The following is a 21,048-nucleotide window of genomic DNA, read 5'->3' as shown; positions in this document are numbered from 1 at the left end:
TATATGAATGAGAAAGCTAAGCCCTAGAGAGGGAACTAGAGTCAAGTCAAAATTAGTAACTTACAAAATTGGTTTAAAACCCAGTACTGCTTGACCCTAGAGCACAAACTCTTCGCCACTACCCTGGTCTCAGAAACAGAAGACTCGAGTACAATCTTGGCTGTGTATGATCTTGAGTAATTCCCTTTTCCTCCCTGGGATTGTTTCTTCCATTGAAAAATGCGAGGGTGGAGTTAGTGATCTTCCTTAAAGCTATGATCAATGAAAATGGAAAAGGAGACACTGAAGGGGCCAACAAGATTGGCTTGATGCCTTTAAGAGAGCTGATTTCCATTCTTTAATTCCTACCCTCCTTCTTTCACTAAGGATTTGAAGATCCTTATTTTATGCCAGGCACTGTGTTGGCTGTTCCTTTGGGTAGGTATCTAAAGACTAATAGGACATAGTCTCTGCCATTAAGGTGCTTAGTCTGATGGGTCCAATGCAGACCCATTAATAGCTGCTCGAAGTACAGTATAGGTCTTTGCCATAACAGTAATATGTATGAGGCACATGGTAACATGGAAGAGGAAGGAATTAATTCCATCTTGTATGCGTATGGTGGTGAGGATGGTGGTACATATGTAGGGAGGGAGGGATGAGGTTTACTGCTGAGCTAGGCCTTGGGGATAGAATAGTTTTCCAGGTGGACAAGACGGAGGGAGGTGAGGCTTCCTGGACACAAGAGACATCATGTGCAGAAGCACAGCAAGAAACAGTATGATGTGCTGAGGACTGCTAGGGTTGGGGCTTGGCTCCCAGAGGATGGAGTTGGCTAAGTAGAGGGGGCCCGTGAAGAGCCATGCTGAAGAGTTTGGACTTTACTCCTGAGAGCAGTGGCATGGCCAAATCATATTTATATTTTATTTTTAGAAAGATCACTCTGGCAGTGGTAGGACTGGAGGAGGGTGATGAGGTGAAAGGTGTGGAGACTAGTGAGAAGGCTTTGTGGTGGTCCAGGTGAGAGGTGAGGAGCACTTGGACCTCGGGTATTCATGCAGAGTTGGAGAGGAGCTAGATAAATCGGGGATTTTTTTTTTAAAAAAAGAAGTGGCAAAGGACTTGGTTGTTGGTTGGATGAGGGAGAATAAAATGAGACTGAGGGACTTGCTGGATTGGGTGGCCAAGTATAAAACGGTTCCATTAATGATTATATGGAATTTGGAGTTGGGTGGGAGAAATAATGCTGTTGGCTTTGAATATGTTATGTTTGGGGGGGTCTCTTAGCCAGGAGGAAAGCTCTAGCTCCCTCTTGCCTTTCCAGAATAGCATTCCTAGCCAAGTCAGACATCCTCGGGCCAGTTTCCTGCAGTCCCCAGTCAGGGATAAGATTCTCCAAGACCTCACTGGAATTCCTGAGCTCCATATCCTTCAGGGATATAAGCTGGGTCTTAAAAACTCCCTGTATCCTTATTGATAGAAGGAGAATGGATTCCTAACTCGCTTTTTAAAATCAGATGCTGGCTTCAGTGGAGCAAACTCTCCTGCCTCTTTGCAAGCAGCACACTTTTAAAAAGAAACCATTTCCTGTGGGGCAGCTCTGGCCCTGACCGGCTCTGGCTCTTAGGTTGGCTCCCAAGAAGCCCCCACGTCCTTTAGGAAGAGGCTTTTTTAAAAGAAGATGAGGTTGTATACCGTGTAACCTGGTCCCGCCTGGCTTCTGGAGAAAGCCCAGAGACCTGGGGACTGGACCCTCTCTCAACCACCACCTGGGGTTAGGTGTCCTCAACGCCGAGGCAAGACTCCACGTAGCCCCAATTCTCCCCCAAATGACGGGGCTGGGATCCTCCCCCACCTTAACTCGAATCTCCAGCGCTCACCTGGCGGTGGCAGGGCCAAGCACGTGGGCCCGATTAAGGGCTGGCCTCTAGGGTCCTCCCAGGGAAGGGGATATACAACCCCAGGAGGCAGGAGGCTGGCCAGTCACCCGGGCCGTGACAACCTCCTTGGCTCCTACAGCCGATGTCCAAAGGCAGGGCACAGCCTGTGTCCCACTTCCCCCTTCATAGGACGGTGCCAGAATCTGTTATCTCTACTCCGCCCTCTGCTCACGCACTACCCCACTGTCGTGCCCATAAGTCCCAAGAGCAAAGGGTAGCACAATTCCTCCCGCGTCCCTGCGGGCCCTGAAGCCAGGCACTAAAGCAGTGCAGTCCCAAGCTTCCCCTGCAGAAGCCGCGCTCCCCACTCGGTTCGGGGGTAGAGGGGGCGCGAGAGAGCAAGTGGGCGGACGTCCCATCCTCCGCATCCACCTCCAGGTCCTGGCGCGCGGGGTGGGAGCGCTGCGCGCCTCCGCGCTGCGCATAGCGGCCCGCTTGCCGCCTGCCCCCTGCCCTAGCTGGGCCGCCTCCCCGGGCTGCGGGTGGAGGGCTATAAGGCGCTAACGTTACGCTGTTTCCGGTTTTCCAGCGGGCTCTGGTTTCCCCTCCCAAGGCGGCGGCGGCGGCGGAGCGGCGGAGCCCCCCAAATGGCCTGGCCAGATGCGGCAGGTTTGCTGCTCAGCGCTGCCGCTGCCGCCACTGGAGAAGGCTCGGTGCAGCAGCTACAGCGACAGCAGCAGCGGCGGCGAGAGGAGCAGCAGCAGCAGCGGCGGCGAGAGCAGCAGCAGCAGCAGGAGCAGCAGCAGCGACAGCAACAGCGGCATCTCTCGTCCCGCTGCGCCCCCAGAGCCGCGGCCGTCGCAACAGCCGCAGCCCCGCAGCCCCGCAGCCCGGAAAGCCGCCGCCCGCTCGCGAGCCGCAGCCGCCGGCGGCATGAGGCGCGACCCGGCCCCCGGCTTCTCTATGCTGCTCTTCGGTGTGTCGCTCGCCTGCTACTCGCCTAGCCTCAAGTCGGTGCAGGACCAGGCGTACAAGGCACCCGTGGTGGTGGAGGGCAAGGTACAGGGGCTGGCCCCGGCCGGCGGCTCCAGCTCCAACAGCACCCGTGAGCCGCCCGCCTCGGGTCGGGTGGCACTGGTGAAGGTGCTGGACAAGTGGCCGCTCCGGAGCGGGGGACTGCAGCGCGAGCAGGTGATCAGCGTGGGCTCCTGTGCGCCGCTCGAAAGGAACCAGCGCTACATCTTTTTCCTGGAGCCCACGGAGCAGCCCTTAGTCTTTAAGACAGCCTTTGCCCCTCTTGACACCAACGGCAAAAACCTCAAGAAAGAGGTGGGCAAGATCCTGTGCACTGACTGCGGTGAGTCGCCCCCTCCCTCTGCTAGAGAAAGGGGGGAGGGGCGAAGCTGTGGAGAATGGGGGTGGGGCGGGAGGTGCTGCAGGTGCCCAGGCCTGGCAGCGCCCCGGCCGGCCGCTGGGGGGTCGGGCCGCCCCTGTGCAGGACGTTTGGCATGGTGGGTGAGGGTGTTGGCCTGGGGAGAAGGAGGATCAGGCTCAAAGTGTGCCAGGGGTGGGGGCGGGGAGACGCGCTGGCCTGTGCCAGCAGGGATATGCGGCTGATGTATGGCATGTGGGGCTGGAAAGCTGCCATCATAGCCCAGTAGCGGCAGGAAAAACGGAGAGGTCCTGGTGTTGCTGGCCCGAGGCTCAGTGAGTCAGGAGTGACCCTCGGAGGCCTTGCCCGCCCTGCTCCCACGGGCCTGCCTTGCCCAGGCTGGCAGGGTCTGCAGGAGCAGCTGGGCAGATTCCCAGGCTGTGAAGGCCTCCGCTTACAAGTTCTCCTAGGGAATCATGGCCCCCGCCCCCTCCTTCCTCTCCTGGGCTCCCGGTCAGCTCATCCACACCGCTGGCGCAGGCAGAGTTGGGACTTTTTCTGCTACTGTTTTCTGTCCCCCATGTGGCTCAGGGTTTTTTTCTGCATCGTGATTGCCTGTCTTTTCTAAGCTGGTAGCACAGCCCTCTCTTAACCTCCACGACTAGTGAGCAGACACCTCTTTTGGCTGTTTCTGGGAGATCTTCCTAGGTCTGTTGATTGTGATGACGGCAAAATAGAGTAACTTCTGCTGAATGCTGTAAGTTCAGCTCTGACATCTCACCAGCAGGATGTGTTGACTGCATATCTCATCTTCATGATGTTGGATGCTGAACAGGAATGCAGGTGATTAGAAACAAAACACTGAAATCTGTAGATCTGTGCAGCTGGGAATGGAGGTCTCCAATGTCAAAAGTCAAAGAAATGTCAGTTTAAGATCTTTTTTTTCTTGTCCCTGAATCCAGTACTTACTTCTCAGTAAGATATTTCGAACCAAATTGTCCCCAGACTGGAGTGTTTGATGTTAGCTTGTCTTGTGCTTATTCATATTGGGGTTTCATTTTATCCCCAAAGGCTGGATTTGGTGTTTGCAGTGTGACTTTGAGCTGTGTAATCACTGAATTGTGACAGATGTCCTGGTCTGTCATAGAAGTTGGTGTGTTTACTAGTTTACCAAGTGATTCTGGGTAGTATAAATAGGCTTTGAGTAGCAAAGAATGTGTAACAGCTTGTAGGAAGTTTTGCTGCCCTCATCTTTCTAGATCAATGCCTTTGACTTTCAAAAGCTTCCCTTCTACCCCACGTCCGCCGCCCCCTCCCCACCCCATCCTTCAGGAGACGAATTTTAGTTTAGTGGTGAGAGTATATCTAGGTATTATGTTAAACTGTGACCACTTTAATCAGAAGACTCTTGCAGTGTCTTAATAAGAAGAAAGAAACTTTGGTGATAAAGCAGTTTATCTCTCTGACATTGTTCTGAGGAATATTGTTGACTGCTCTTTAATGTTGGTTTTATGCTCTGAAATGTTTGATGATGACAAATTGAGACCAGTTAAGAATTTCTAATTTTTTATTGTGTTAAGCATTTTGTCTGAGATCCCTTGGGGAGCTGTGGAACTGTATTGTGCAGTGGGAAATAGATAGTAAAAACATTTATTGAACCTTATCCAAGGACAATTTCTGTTTTGGTTTTCAGTGAGTTGCTCCTGAATGTGCATCGTGCACATTGCCACATAATCCCTTGTCTGGTCCACTGAGCCCCAATGGTCATCATCCCCTGTCTTCCTCCTCCTTTCCTCCTCCCTCCATCAATTCTACCTTGTTTGTTTTAGTGAGTGTTTAATAGCTTAATAGTTGAATGTGGAGATCATGAAAGATCTGGGGTTCAGAAATATAGTCTGCTTTTAGGTTGTGGTCATCTCATATTATGAACATAGCATGTGCAATATAGTTCTCAAAAAGATAAATTTAGGACTGCAATCACTGCTAACGAGAGGGCCCTCATACATCACAAATTATCAAGGGGCAGGAAAGTGTATGGGAGTAAACATTTTAGAGTGCAAAAATTTTTGCTTTGAGTTGATAGTATATAGGTACAAGTCAGTTTGGGGGCTTTATCTAAGGGGATTAGAAATTAAAGGACATTTTTGTGAGAGGAAACTTGTGGAACTGGTGATAATATGACAGAAGAGCATAAACTACATTTTCTTATTTTCTACAATGTGGTTGAAGAAAACATGCACTAGTAATGGTATGTTAAATAAGGAAACAAATCTTCCTAACTAACCACAACACCTTCCTTGTGCTCAGCAGGATATAACTAACAAATTCATTTTCTGTTTTCTATCTCTAAAAAAAGCCGTCTGGGCCACAGGGTCACTGGGAACATTTTCTCCTTGGAGCGGATCTGCCCATTGCAAAATAGGGAAACTGGCACCTGGAAACTGTCATCATGGCCATTATATTGAGCAACTGTGGTTAAATTGTTACTTTATTTAGCCATTTTCAGCTGTGAGCCTGTCTGGGCTCTGAGAGGTATGGTTCCTAGGGAGATTGTCCAGAAAGCTGTGTTTTGGTGGGCCAGGACTTTGGGATAAGGTACCATTCAGAGAGATAAAGGTCTTCATAAATGGCTAATTTTACCACAACTATGAAATGTTGACGTGTAGCCTGTTAAGTCCTTCTGGAATAGCAATATCTGCCAGAGGGGCATTTTTATAGATCTAATGTGTATCATTCATCCCAAATTACTACCTCTGGTGGTAAAGAGTGGAGTAAAATCTTTGCATTTCTCAGATTACATATATGGAGGTGTTTTCTGTGCCTTCTGAGGAAAGAACAGGAAAAAGAGGACTCTCAGGGACTAGCAACTCTGTACAATGCTATGAAAGCATCCTGTTCTGCAAATAGTCCTACATTTTTAATGATGGTTGCATATATTTTGGTTTAGTCACACTCTATCATTTGCTTTCCTATATGTGTATGCTTTTTTAAATTGTTTCCTTATTGAATAGATGCAATAGATATCTTTTTTTTTTTTAAAGAAAGATCATTCTTCCTTTGGGACTTTATGATTTGCCTTTTTCTTCCAACGTATAGTGTACTTTGTTGTTAAAGCTAGAAAAGGTGTATTCCTGGGCGACTTTATGTTCTTTAGGATAGTTTTAAATTAACGTGGCAACCAGATTCACATATTAGAGCAAGGTGGTTCACAAAATTCAGTATAGCAAAAGCGACTGCATATTTTTAAAGTGCTGTTTATTTAAAGAATCTTTTCTTCCCCAGCCAGCTGGAAACCCAGCTGTGCTGCAGCTTGAAGATGGGAAAGTGAAACTAGATTAGAAACTGACCAGTCCTAGTGGTGAGGACAGGCTTGATTATAGATTTAGGGGTAGAATTACCATCACAATGTCATTATTTCTTTCAGTGGCTGCTTTCCTCAGCAGACTGGGATTCTTGGGGGCAGGAACCATATCTTATCTTTGAGGTCTTTCTCCTAGCTCTCCTGCACTTCAATGTTTGGTACTGCCGGTGGCTTTCAGAGGGATTCTCATAAGTGTCTTTTGAATGGATGAAGTCAAGTGAAGTTCAAAAAGCAAGCCTCCAGATTAATACTAAAACAATCTTAACTCTCCTATCTGTGGCATCAAGTCCTGTGCTGAAAAGCTGAGTTTGATGATAGCCCTTACCTGTCGCTATGGGAACCTTTTTTTCTGAAGGAGTCATAATCAACTAGAGTACTTAACCACAATGTGCTTAATCATTGTGCTGATTAGTGTTAATGGGATTTGAGAATCTAGGTCTTGTTGAAGAAGACCCTCTTTTTTTTTTTTTTTGGAAGGCAGGTTATCACCCCCCCACCCCCACCCCGCCCATGTTTAAACAAAAATAACTATCAACTTGAATTAACAAAAGGTTTGGGAGCTAGAGAGGGTGTTATATTAACTAGCTAGGTGACTAACTTCTTCTTGGTCCCAAGGCTCTTAACCATCTTTTATTATCCAGGACTTTTTTTTTTTTTTTTTGGCTACGTTGGGTCTTCGTTGCTGCGCGGGCTTTCTCTAGTTGCGGCGAGCGAGGGCTACTCTAAGTTGCGGTGTTCGGGCTTCTCATTGCAGTGGCTTCTCTTGCTGCGGAGCACGGACGGGCTCTAGGTGCGCGGGCTGCAGTAGTTGTGGCTCGTGGGCTCTAGAGCGCAGGCTCAGTAGTTGCGGCGCATGGGCTTAGTTCCTCCGGGACATGTGGGATCTTCCCGGACCAGGGCTGGAACCCGTGTCCCCTGCGTTGGTAGGTGGATTCTTAACCACTGCGCCACCAGGGAAATCCCTATCTAGGACATTTTAATTTCATTTCCTAATAGCAAATATGTCATTAATTTTTTTCCTTTATAAAGTTGTATTTATATTTTTGAATATGTAACACTTTCATATGGTTCAGAACTTAGAAAGCACATAAAAATATACGGTGAAAAGTCTTCTTCTTACCCCTGTCCTCAGCTACCCAGCTCTTAGGCAATTATAACATATTCTTGAAATGTGTATTTCTCTAAAAGCAAAATGTTTTTCAAAGTAATCTTATTTTTTTCTTAACAGATGGAGAATGTTAATTTTGCCATTAAGCCAATATTATGGTAAATTCTTCCCGAGTAGTATATATATATATATATATATATATATATATATATTTTAAACCTAATCCAAGATCTTAACCAATATCCTACCTTACAAATATAACCCTAGAGTGAGGAATAAAAATACCAACTTATTTTTCAGATACTTTGCCGTTAAGAAGTTTTCTATGGCAGTGAATTTTGTGAGTCTTAATTGGGGTGCTCAAAGGAGAGATCCGAAGGTTTGTCACTGAGCTTTAGGGCTGCAGCTCTGCCCATACAGCAGTTCCCACTGTTTATACTCTTGGTAGGTAATCTCACAATAGCATCCATGTGGGAAATCACATGATCCCATATATGGGAAGAGAAAACTCCACAGTGCATGATTGCTTTGATTCTCATATAGAAACCAAAGACCCCAGTTGCTGATGAAGAGGTTGATTTTGATCATATTCATGTATAGCTGGTATGACTCCAGGGGGAATTAGCCACTTGAATACTATTTTGAAGTATGTTTAAGGTAACTGATTTGAACGTAGTGTTAAAATTTCAGAGGATCGAGGAATTTCCATTTCGATAAGTAGGGTAAAGCAAATATGCAAATCTAAACAGTGGGACGTCTTAACCCTCTAAAGCCTGTTGGTTTAGTGGCATATGGCAATTTTGAACATTGACTTGAAAAAGGAATGATCTCACTATCAATGAAGTTTCCCCTGTGCAGTCTTTGACACTTGTTCTTGGGTCTTTCTTTTCAGGGTCTGAAGCGTTGTTAGTATAATTTACATCAAAGGTAAAAGAAATTTCCCTCCAGATTTTGAGTTTGGATGGATGTGTGTGAAATGGGGATTTTTGTCTTACTTGTTTCCCATGAATTAACTCTCCCCACTTACTTATTGGAATTTGTACATAGAGATAAACCCAGTTTATGAATTTCAAGAGGTGATATAGGGAGCTCTTTAGAAAACTGAGGAAAGTAGATGAATTGAGCAGTGGACGTGCTAAATTATGACGTTTGAAAAAATGACTGTCTTATGTGAAGTTCAAGTAGACTCCTTTAAAAACAACAGTACACACAAATGAATCTTGGTGAGTAATGTTTCAAGCAAGCCTGTAGGAACTGAAGCAAACCTGGAGGATGATTAAAAGGCTTTAGGATGACATGAAAGAGGACATGCTGTACCCAGGCAAAGAGCTGGGAAGCTTTTGCCAATCTGGGGTCGAAAGATAGAGATTCCACATTTGACTGAGATCATTTGCTGCTAACCAGCTGTGATGTTTTTGATAATTATGAAGTGAGGTTGAGTTAAGGAGCTTTCTTGCTCTGGCCAGTTGCTGTTGGCAGAGTGTGGCATGCAAGCTCCATTTTACAGTAACATTCCCTTCCTGCTTTGTACATGCAGTGAGATCCAAATAGCCTCTCCAGGGACCTTCTCTGGGACAGAGCCTCTAGCTCTTCTCTGTGCCTCAGCTCAGAACCTGATTGTGCTGCTTGCCTCCTGGGGTGGGGCTGGAGGTAGTTAACATTCCATTTGCCCTTGCAGATGTTTCCAGAGTAGCAGAGGCACAGGTATCCTAGGGAGTTTCCTTATTCTACTAGCAACACAGACCCCCAAGATGTGATGTTCAGGTTACTTTTTATTCTCTCTTAGGAAGCAGAATCTTTAATGGTTCTTTTTTTCCTTCAATGATTTCCTGCTTTGTGCTTAGGACATTGGCTTCCCCCTCCTCCTTCCCTCCCTCGTCTGTTTATACAGACTGAGGATCTGTCTTTGTCCTTTAGGCTGGGATGTTTTACTTGGTCTTGATCTTGTTATTGGTCCAACTAACAGAAGCCAAGCTGAACTAATATTCCTCAGAATTAAATAAAAGGAAGGTTACCACATGGCTAAATACCTGGTCCAACCATGGGAAAGTCAGGACATCATTAATTTCATTGGGACAGTGATGCAATTTGGTATCCCAGAGGCTGTATTACTAAAAGAGCTTTCTTTCATTTCCGTCTTTCAAATGTTTGCTTCAACAAATGTGCTCTGTGTAAAGAACTAGGTACTTTAGGGGAATTGCATCAGACAGTCCCTGTCACCAAGGAGCTTACAATCTAGAAGTACAAAGATATAACAGTAATTCAATCTAGAGTGTGACCAATGCCATAAGATATACCAACATAGTGCTTTTGGGAGGAGGGGAAGAATCATAAAAGAAAGAAAGATCTGGTTAGAGGATTAAAGAAAGTTTCTTGGAGAAGCAGTTTGAGATGGGATTCTAATAGTCAGAGATAGAAGAGGTAGAGGTGGTTTAGGGATAGAGAGAGATGAACTGATTGATTAAATCAATTCCATGCAGACAGAGCAGCATTCTTAGTAGCGGAGGGGCATGTTTGTAGTATACAAAATAACCAGGATGAAAGGAGCAAATGGGCAAAGGTCCTAGAGGGGTAAATTAGGATGATATTCCCACCCATCTTGAGTGCTAGACTGATGAGTTTATTTGTAATTATGTAAGTCGTATTTGCAGGCTTCAGTTAAAAGCAGCTCAATAACGTGTTGTAGTTTTCAGTGAAGGGGTCACATATTTTGTTAAATTTATTCCTTAGTACTTCTTGTTTTCTGGATGCTTTTGTAAATGGTATTTTTGTTTAATTTTGTTTTCCGCTTATTCATTGCTAGTATATAGAAAGATAATTGTTAAAATATTGACTTTGTATCCTGTATTAGTTATTCACTTATTCATTTCAGTAACGTTTTTGGGGGTAGATTTCTTAAGGATTTTTTTCCTATGTACATGACTGTATTGTCTGTGAAAATAAAGACATTTTTACTTTTTCCTTTCTAATCTGTTTGCTTTTATTTTTTTCTTGCCTTATTCCACTGGCTGGAACTGCCAAGTACAATGTTGAATAAGAGTAGTGAGAATGAGCATCCTTGGGGGAAAGCATTTAGACTTTCACTATTAAGTATGATGTTAACCGAAGGTTTTTCATAGATGCTCTTCCTTAAAAAAAAAAAAAGCCTGCTAAATATAGTGTAATGACTAAAAGTTTGTGCTCTACAGCCAGATGAACCTGGGTTTGGAAACCATTTTCTACATTTTCTAACTGGGTGATGTTGGGCAAATTACTTTCTGTATCTTAGTTTCCTATAAATGGGGATAGTGATAGCACTTAATAGGATTGCTATGAGCATTAAATGAGATAATGCATGTAAAATAATTAATACAGCACCTGCTCAATAAGTGTTATTAACAAAATCTTATTAACTTAGACCAATGTGAGCAGCAAGACTAGTAAGTGAAAATATTAAGTTCTGGAGGACTGGAGGCAGACAAGGGGAGAAATTTTTACTGAAACCTGTATTATGTGTGCGGTCTAATTGTAGGGAAGCCCATGTGAGTCCAGGGTATGAATGCTGGTCCTATAGAGGTCCCAAGTAGGCTGCAAATCTTGATGTGTCCATGGGTCTGTTTTAGTCAATTTTTTGAGAAGCCCACAGATGGAAACTGCTTTTCTCTGTTTCACAAATGGGAGGACTAAGACTCAAACTTCAAAATGACCATTTCAAAATTTCATCATGCTTGTGGGGTCAACCAAGGGTCCACATTCTGGAGTCCTGCCAGGTCTGCTTTTTTACTTCGGCAGGTCTTATCTTACATTGTATTGTTGTTAGGAGGAGTTGCTGAAAGTCACTGGAAAATGGCTGAAAGCATCCTTTTCTCTTTCAAAGAAAGAAGGTCCCTGACTCATCCTGCTTTGATTTGGGGGTTTCCAGAGTTGGGGGTGGATTCACACTGAATCATTCATACTCTTTCCTTGTTTCTGCACTGGGTTGGGATGGGTCTGGTGGCTGCCCAGGGTCAGAGGGGTACAGGTATGGGCATGTAACAGGTGGCATTTTGGGAATTTGTGGGGTTTAATTTTAATTAATTAATTGATGTGTGGTACCCATTGGAAGTATGAAACTTTGCTCCTTAAATGTTTGTAAGACAAAGACTCTGCTTTGAGTCATTCCTCTAAATATTTGTTGGGTATTATTACCCCTCAGATCCTGGACTGGCCACACATCCCTGACCTTAGGAAGTATTGTTTTTTCTTGTTCTTAGACTTTTAGTATTTATGGCCTGTATCACTTATATGACACATCATTTAATGCCATGCACTGTTAATTATCTTTTGATGGGTCAGTGTCTTAGCTCCTTCACCTGATTGTAAGATCTTTGGGGCCTGAAACTTAAAATATGTTTCAGTAAATATTTGACTACTGGCTATTGCCAAGTAAGGGAAAAGTGAGACCTTTGCTTTCTCTTTATAAAGACCACTTTGTCCTAGACAAATTTCGAGATTCCTCAAATGACAGCTCAGGCTTAAGGACTAGACCAACCATAGAAAATGTCTTCAGACATTTCGATAAAGGGCAGAATTTTGCTTCTCAGTTATGTTTCAGGTTTTTTTTTTTTTTTTTTTTTTTTTTCTTGATAGTCCATAGTTTCTTCATTTTCTTGCAAGTAATTTTCTGTTCTTGAGTTTTAGAATTATCTCTAGGTGGTTTACCTCATACATGTCAATATTTTGGCTTGTGTTTCATTCCTATCTTTTAGTTAGTTCTCATTTTGCAAAATTCTCCATTTTCACTTGCCATGCAAGCTTTTTGGTTATTCCCCATTCTGGTTTCTCACTGGAATGGTCAGTTGGACTCTCTTACTCTGGCCTGTTCACGCTTCAGGCTGAATACCTTAAAGACGTAAGAGGTATGACCAGGCATCTTCTGTAGTAAGCTGAGATCACAAATTAGGAGTGGTTGTACCTTTTTGCCTATAGGCAGCTTGGGGCCTTCTGGAAGGTAGTACTGGTTGTTAGATCATTCTTTTCTTCTGAAAGGGTAGGGAGTAGAAACCCAATATTTCTTCACATCTCTCTTTTAGTATGTTCATTCTTTTGTCATTGCCTTGAAATGAGGCATTTTTCTGCCATGTCTCCTTGGCTGAATTATTGGGTGGGGATGGGAGGGGCCTCTCCAGAGGGAGCTCTCTTCAAGCCTAGGGCTTCTAAGCGCCCCTAGTCATCACCTTGCAGAAGGCTGTGGCCCTCAGCTTCAGCGAGTCAGAGTTCCTTTCACTGGTGCCTGTGGCCATACATAAAATCTCAGTACAGCACTTCACCATGTTGCTTAGGCCAGTAATGAATTTCACAAGCACAACCCAATTGATGGCTCTGCTCTGGAGTAAGTAACTTTATATGGCTTTAGAGAAGAGAGTTTATTTACCAGTCAGGACGGAACAGGTAGATTAAGTAGGTGATCTGTTGTGTCTGAATTCCTGTCTCTGAGTGAGAAATAAAATAACAGCAGGGCTGCATACAGTGCGACTTTCCCGACATTGTCATTGGTTGATTGAATTTCAGAGAAACATAATAATAAAAAGAAGAATGTTTTTAAAAGGAAGAAAGAAGACTCAGACCACGACATGACTCACTTGTCACAGAATGAAACCAAAGCCCACAGGTGAAGATTTTTTTTCAAAGGACACTGCGGTTTCCAAAGGCAGCCCGTCTGACTGCTCACTCTTAGATGGTTTCCTTTTCACAATCTGTTCAGGTGGGTTTCTCTTCTGAGACCCTCTTACTTGGGGCTCCACCCCTCCCACCTTATCCCATCTAGCTCCTACCTTTCTACTTAGGCCTGCTGTCATACTTGCTTATGTCATAAATGTAACAGCCATCCCTCAGCCCCTGTTCCCAAGAACCAGAGAAGTTTCCAGAAATTTCTAGTACAAAGTTCCCAATCCTTCCTTGGACTTTAGGTCTGATGAACCTAGTGGGAAAACAGGAACAAGGTGAGAGATAGGTACCTACGTGGGTGGGACTATATCCAACAAACTGGGCTAAACTTTTCTCAGGTCTGGTTCTTTTAGACAAAATATGGGGTTTTCCCAAGAAAACTTCTCCTTTCTAGGAGACCTATTTCTAGGTCTCCTTTTCAAGAGGAAATGCTTTCTCCAAAAAGGCTAGTAACATTCACTGGCCTTTTAGTAACACGTGCATTAAATTGTCCTGGCCAAGTACTGACAGTAATCCCTTTCAGATGGCACCTCTGGGGCTCGGCCCAAGTGATTCTGGCCAATACTGGGCCAGGCTCCACTGGATGTGGAGCCAGGTAGTATACTCTGGGCAGAACAAGACATCACCACCTCTGAGAGAAACTCCTTGCTGCTGGGAAAGAATCTAATTTGTAGGTTGAAGGGAGGCACATGGGTGGCCCCCAGTTTGGGAGTTGCCTGTCTTTGTTTCTCAGTATGTAAATCATCTGAGTAGGTTTCCACTGTGCGTGGTATGCACTCAGCTAACAGAGGGCAAATGGGAGCTGGAGCTGAGACTGGTTCCCTTGGGAATACTGTTGTCACCTCTGCCGATTTTACCCCAGCTTCTACCTTTGCCCACACATAATGTGGGCTTTGTGCTTCTTCTGTGTGGTGTCACAGCCTCAGGGCCTCTGGTGAAGGGTCTGCACTAGGCCCAGAGCTTGTTGTACAGAAGTAGGAATTAAAGGCATTGGTTTAAGATTAGTTCTGTGAAGGGATCACTTGAAATTTTAGTGCTGTGTCTAAAAGAAAACATCAAATTGATAAAGGGTCCCAGTGGGTTTGATGGTCTTCATTGGGCCAAGGTCACGAACCATATATATATTTTTAAGTTTTATTTATTTTTGGCTGTGTTGGGTCTTCGTTGCTGCTCACGGGCTTTCTCTAGTTGGGGCGAGCAAGAGCTACTCTTCGTTGTGGTGCACAGGCCTCTCATTGTGGTGGCTTCTTTTGTTGTGGAGCACGGGCTCTAGGTGCACAGGCTTCAGTAGGTGTGGTGCACAGGCTTCGTTGCTCCATGGCATGTGGGATATTCCCGGACCAGGGCTCGAACCTGTGTCCCCTGAATCGGCAGGAGGATTCTTAACCACTGCACCACCAGGGAAGTCCCACGAACTATATTTTTTAAAGGAAGTATAAGAGTTTACTTTTCTCATCTCTGAAGTTAAGTAGCAGCTTCATAATTCCAGAGTAGGGGTGAGCATTGCCCTTGAAAGAGGAAGAGTAGAAAAGGCCAGTAGTGCTGCTCTGTCTACGTGAGTCGGGGGTAATCCAATGGATGTTACTCTCCATTCTATGGTTCAAAGATTCCTTTCTTTGAAAGAGTTTGTTACTGACAACTGTGAGTTTGGGGCAGAGGTCATGGTTGGCTTGCAGTTGACCTGTTCAACCTTAAAGACTGAAGCTGCTTTGTGGATCCTGCCATGAGTTCCTCCAGTATGTTGTAGATATAGTGTTTGGTTCTTTCCCCTCCCGCTTCCTTCTCAGGTCCTTCCATCACTGGCCCTTCTTTTCAGCCTCTTGTAAAGGGTACAGTTTTTAACGGATTGTCCTTGGTTCTCTTCTCAACTTACATAATCTGTTTTGAATTTTCAACTCTACATAGCATAGTGGTTAAGGCTGCATGCTCTGGAGCCAACTTTGAAGAGTGAATCTTGGTTCTATGACTTATTAGCTGTATAACCTTGGGCAAATTGACCATTTTGTGTCTCAGGTTCCTCAACTGTAAAATGGGGCTAATTATAATACCTACCTCATAGCATTGTGATAAGGATTCAGTGAGTTACTCCTTGTAAAGTGCTTAGAACAGTGCCTGCTTGTAGAAAACATTCAATGCAGACTAGCTGCAATTACTATTATTGTCACGTCTATTGTTAGTTGAAAGAGAATGGCTTTGGATTCAGACTGATATTAAAATCCTGACTCTTCCTTACTAGCTATGTGAACTTGGGAAAAGTCCCTTAATTTTTCTGAGTCCCAGTTTCCAACTGCTGATGGCACGTTGTTTCAGTTATCCATTGCAGCATAACAAACCACCCCAAAATATAGTGGCTTCAAATAGCAATCATTGTATGTTATTATCGCTCACAGTTTGGAGATTGACTGGGCTCAGCTAGGAGGTTTAGTATCTCTTATGTAGTTTTTGGCCAGATGGTAGCTGAGCAGTCGAACAGTGGATGAGACTGGGTCATTTCTTTTTTTTTTTTTTTTTTTTGCGGTATGCGGGCCTCTCACTGTTGTGGCCTGTTCCGCTGCAGAGCACAGGCTCCGGATGTGCAGGCTCAGCAGCCATGGCTCACGGGCCCAGCCGCTCCGCGGCATGTGGGATCCTCCCGGACCGGGGCACGAACCCATGTCCCCTGCATCGGCAGGCGGACCCTCAACCACTGCGCCACCAGGGAAGCCCTGGGTCATTTCTAAGTTTCCTCTCTGACGTGTCTAGCATTTGATGCTGGCTGCTTCTTATCTGGGAGCTTAGCTGGGACTGAGGGCCAGAGACCGACCTTGCCTGGGTTTCCTCACAACATGGTGGCAAGGTCCATGAGTGAGCATAAGAGAGCGCCAGGCAAAAGCTGTATTGTCTTTTATGATCTAACCTCAGAAGTCACTAGCATCACTTCCACCACGTTCTGTTTCTCAGAAGAGAGTTACTAAGGCTTGACTGGATGCAAATGGAGCAGAATTAGACTCTACCTCTCAATGGATGGATTGTCAAAGAATCTGTGGAAATGTTTTGAAACAATTATAGTCTGCCCTCTGGTCACAAATTATTTACATTCCTTGCACATGAAAAATACACTCATCCTGGTCATTGCATTCAAATTCCAATGTATACTTACTTATTAAAAAAAAAATACACTCATCCTCACCCAAGACCCTCCTCCCTCCAAAAAGTCTCATCTATATGGCCTCAGGCTCAGGCTCAAGAGCCAGGGTTTCATCATCTAAATTAGGTCTGGGTACAAATGAGGGCCCTCTCATGCGGTTCCTTGGGGACAGCAACTCAAATGCTGTTCCTCTTGACCTGAAGGCTGTCAGTGAAAGAGACAAGTCGTCTGCCCTTCACCTCCCCCACCCCCCACCCCCCACCCCCCATACAATGCTGGAATAGACATAGGACAACTGCTATAGAGGCCCCCCCCCCCCTTTTTTTTTTTTCAATTAGACGGAAACACAGCATGGTTTATTGGCTATGATTAAACAAGCGAGGACCCAGGATCCCAGCCGCTCCGCGGCATGTGGGATCTTCCCGGACCGGGGCACGAACCCGTGTCCCCTGCATCGGCAGGTGGACTCTCAACCACTGCGCCACCAGGGAAGCCCAATGCCCCCTTTTAAAAGCTGGTAATACTTGAACATTGTAAAATGACTTTATTATTTTTTACTTAAAATTTTGAAATTTAAAATAAATTGATCTATAAGAAAGTTGCAAAAATAGTACAAAGAATCCTCTTTCCCCAACTTCCCCAAATTAGACAACTATGTAAAATTATCAAAACCAGGAAATTAATAGTATTGATAAAATAGTATTAACTGATCTATATAGACCTTATTCAAAATTTCCCAATTGTCTTATTAATGGCCTTTTCCTGGTCCAGGATCCAGTCTAGGATCCCACATCACATTGGTTTTTTTTTCTTTTTTTGGCCGCACTGAGCGGCTTATGGGATCTTAGTTCACTGATCAGGGATTGAACCTGGGCCCACGGCAGTGAAAGCACGAAGTCCTAACCACTGGACCGCCAGGGAATTCCCCCACATCACATTTAGTTTTTATGTCTTCTTAGTCTTCTATCTGGGGTAGATGTTCCCATTTAGAAAGAGGGGAACTAGCAGTCCTAGTCCATAGCAGTTCTGAAATCTGGCCTGGCATATGAGTAGGGCTCAGTCCTATTGCCTGGGAATGATTCTCCACTGCTCTTGGTTTTACCCTATGGGCTCATGGTTTTGCCTTCTAATTATCCTTTCTTTTCCAAAAAATGTAGCCTATGTTTGCAGCTAAGCGGTGTTCTCAGTTCTGTATTCTTTTAGGTGATGTCTAGTCAAGTATGGCCACAAGAGGAGGAGATACAGGAGAGGCACACAAAAAAACGTGCTAACTATATTCATTGGTCCTAGAGATGCCTGCCACACAGGAACACAGGGAAGTACCAGGTTTTGGTCAGGTGGCAGAAGACTGGAAAGGGGAAACATTAGGTGGAAACCTTTATTGGGGTGTCCTTGGGGGGGGGGAAGGCAGGGCAGGGTGAACAGTTTAGGGTTGGCTAGTTTGAATAATTTTGATGGGCTCTAAGTTATAGGGGTGGTTCCTGGTTGCCTGGTACCTGGCCCTGGGATGATTAAAGGGCAGATAGAGGAGACATGGCTCTGGATTGGTTAGTTTGCACATCAAAGGCCTTCTCCTGGCTGAGTCCTTTGCTGTTTCTAAGAATTGGCTAGCCCTGGGAGAGGCAGTCCCTCCCCAGCCAGAAATGGTTTTTTAAGATATCAAAACATCATAATATATAAAAAGTAAAAATTTTGTACAGTGCACTCAGCCTGATTCCTACTTGTAGATGTTTGGGGGCCCAAAAGCTTCTTTTCATTTTGCACTGTTTGGTCCCTCTTAGTCCAAACTGATGGTGTTGCTGCTACTATATTTCTTTTTAAAAATCTGTGGTTTGCCTATGAATCTTATCAAGGTTCCCTACATTAGACAAAAGCCATACCTACAAATCTTATCAAGATAAGCTGTTCTCTACCTTGAGCTCCCTGTGGGGTTGCTGTGGACACTATTCTTCAGGCTAAAGGAATCACTATTCTTTAATGGAAAGGGCCTGGAGGCAAGTCAAAGGCATTGCCTTTGATCTTTCTGAGGTCTTAACAAAGGATACAATTCACAGTGTCTCAAATTAAGCTCATTATAGTCTCCTTGCCATATCCTATTCTGCCTAGGACACTCCCATCCTAGATAACAAACCATCTACTCTTCCAAGCCGTTAGAAACCTCAAAACCATCTTTGGTTCCTTTCTCACCTCCATCCCCTGTATATAGTACATTGTGAAGTGATGACAATTTTGACTATTGCAGGTACCTTCAATCTAATTCTTTTCATTCATGAGGCTCTAGTTGGGTACTTATATCTCACTTAGGCTGCCATGGTGGCTGCTAAATGGAATCCCCAATTTTCAGAGTCTCTGCTCTCTTCCATCTGTCGTCTATTGGTGGCATCAGCTTTCTAAAAGTAATTCTCTCTGCCCAACCCAGAAATCTTCAATAGGTTTTTATTATCTGTAGAATAGAGTGAAAACTCCTTCACATAACATGCGAGGCCTTCCACAATCGACACCCACCTGCCGTTAAGCCTTTAGCCTGCTTTTCCACACTTACTGTTTGCTATAGCCAAAATGTAGTGTTTTGAACATTTCAAACACGTTTTACATTTTTCTTCCATAGCATTTTTGCACATTCTGTTTTCTGGTGTGTTTTCATTTCCTTCTCTGTCAGTTGCTAACCTCCTGATCCTTCAAGGCTCAGCTCAGATCTCACTTCTCCTCAGCGCTTTTTCTGATCCCCTCAGTCCAAATGGACCATGGCATGTTTCTGTAGCAGTTCATAACTCTTCTGTAATCATAATGGTCTATCCTACCACTTAGTGTAATTGGTTGGGGAAGCAGGGTATGTGTGTATGGTCCTCCAGATGGAGAGCTTCTTGAGTGCAAGATGGAACTGTAGCAAAGGATGTATCTCACTTATTTTTTGGTGCCTTATATAAGTTACTGACTAATAGCTGCTTGGTGACTTGAGAGAATGGATTTTACCTTGGGATTAGAACTGGAAACTGGGAATAAGCATCTGGTGCATGAAAGGAGATTGGCCTAGGTATGCAATATGCTGGTAGAGGTATGAAAGTGGTAAATTGAGGCTGCCACTTTAGATGAAAATGGGAAGGCTGGTTTAGTTACAAAGTGCTACATTGGACTCTTTTTTTTTTTTTAATAGATCCTTATTGGAGTATAATTGCTTCCCAATACTGTGTTAGTTTCTGTTGTACACCAAAGTGAATCAGCCATATGCATACATACGTCCCCATATCCCCTCCCTCTTGAGCCTCCCTCCCGTCCTCCCTATTCCACCCCTCTAGGTAGTCACAAAGCACCGAGCTGATCTCCCTGTGCTATGCCACTGCTTCCTGCTAGCTAACTATTTTACATCCAGTAGTGTATATATGTCCGTGCTACTCTCACTTCGCCCCAGCTTCCCCCTTCCACCCTGTGTCCTCAAGTCCATTCTCTATGTCTACATCTTTATTCCTGCCGTGCAACTAGGTTCATCAGTACCATTTTTTGTCTTTTTTTAGATTCCATATATATGCGTTAGCATACGGTATTTGTTTTTCTCTTTCTGACTTACTTCACTCTGTATGACAGACTCTAGGTCCATCCACCTCACTACAAATAACTCAGTTTCATTTCTTTTTATGGCTGAGTAATATTCCATTGTATATATGTGCCACATCTTCTTTATCCATTCATCTGTCGATGGACATTTAGGTTGGTTCAATGTCCTGGGTATTGTAAATAGTGCTGCATACATTGGACTCTTTTTTAAAAAAATAAGTTTATTTATTTATTTATTCATGGCTGCATTGGGTCTTTGTTGCTGCGTGTGGACTTTTCTCTAGTTGTGGCAAGTGGGGTCTACTCTTCGTTGCAGTGCATGGGCTTCTCATTGTGGTGGCTTCTCTTGTTGCAGAGCATGGGCTCTAGGCACATGGGCTTCAGTAGTTGTGGCTCATGGGCTTAGTTGCTCTGCGTCATGTGGGATCTTCCCAGACCAGGGCTCGAACCCGTGTTCCCCCTGCATTGGCAGGTGGATTCTCAACCACTGCTCCACCAGGGAAGCCCTGGACTCTTACACTGTCATTGTTGCTGCTATTTATAGCAAAAAAATACCAAATCTCCGATATGTGGATTGGAGTCTGTGTTTTATTAGCCTCTATAAGTAGTATCTTAGAAAGATTATTCAGGGATAGGAGAATTTGGCTGTTTTGTGTACCACTGTATCCCTATCACCTTCATGGTTCTTGGCATGTTATAGGAGCTCAATAAATGTTAATTGAGGGGGAAATGAGTGAAGAAATGATTTTTTCTCCTGTGTGATTCTAGGTACCTACATGTGCCATACCCAACGAGCATGGCCAGGAGAGCTGGTTCAAAATCAGCTCAAGTTAAGAGAAGGCTTATTCATCACAAGTGATTTATCCAGGGTCCTCTTGGTACCCAGAGCTTTCTGCTTTGCCGCAGACAAGTAGGAGATATTAGGGCCTTAAGATGTAGACAGGGTGGTTGGGGGCAAGTGGATGGCAGAATTGCAATCTGAAT

General features: G+C 44.5%; 1 protein-coding gene across 1 annotated transcript in view; it reads left to right on the top strand.

Annotated features, from left to right (window-relative positions):
• The first annotated feature begins 2,519 nt into the window (after positions 1–2,519).
• NRG2 (neuregulin 2) overlaps positions 2,520–21,048 on the top strand; it is a 185,963-nt gene continuing 167,434 nt past the window's right edge. The window contains exon 1 of the mRNA XM_007461505.1: positions 2,520–3,216. Coding sequence (XP_007461567.1) covers positions 2,520–3,216 — 697 coding nt within the window. The remainder of the gene's footprint in view (positions 3,217–21,048) is intronic.

Source organism: Lipotes vexillifer, unplaced genomic scaffold (genome assembly GCF_000442215.2).
Source record: "Lipotes vexillifer unplaced genomic scaffold, Lipotes_vexillifer_v1.1 scaffold217, whole genome shotgun sequence".
NCBI classification, from domain to species: Eukaryota; Metazoa; Chordata; class Mammalia; order Artiodactyla; family Lipotidae; genus Lipotes; species Lipotes vexillifer.
This window is presented reverse-complemented; position numbering and strand designations above follow the sequence as displayed.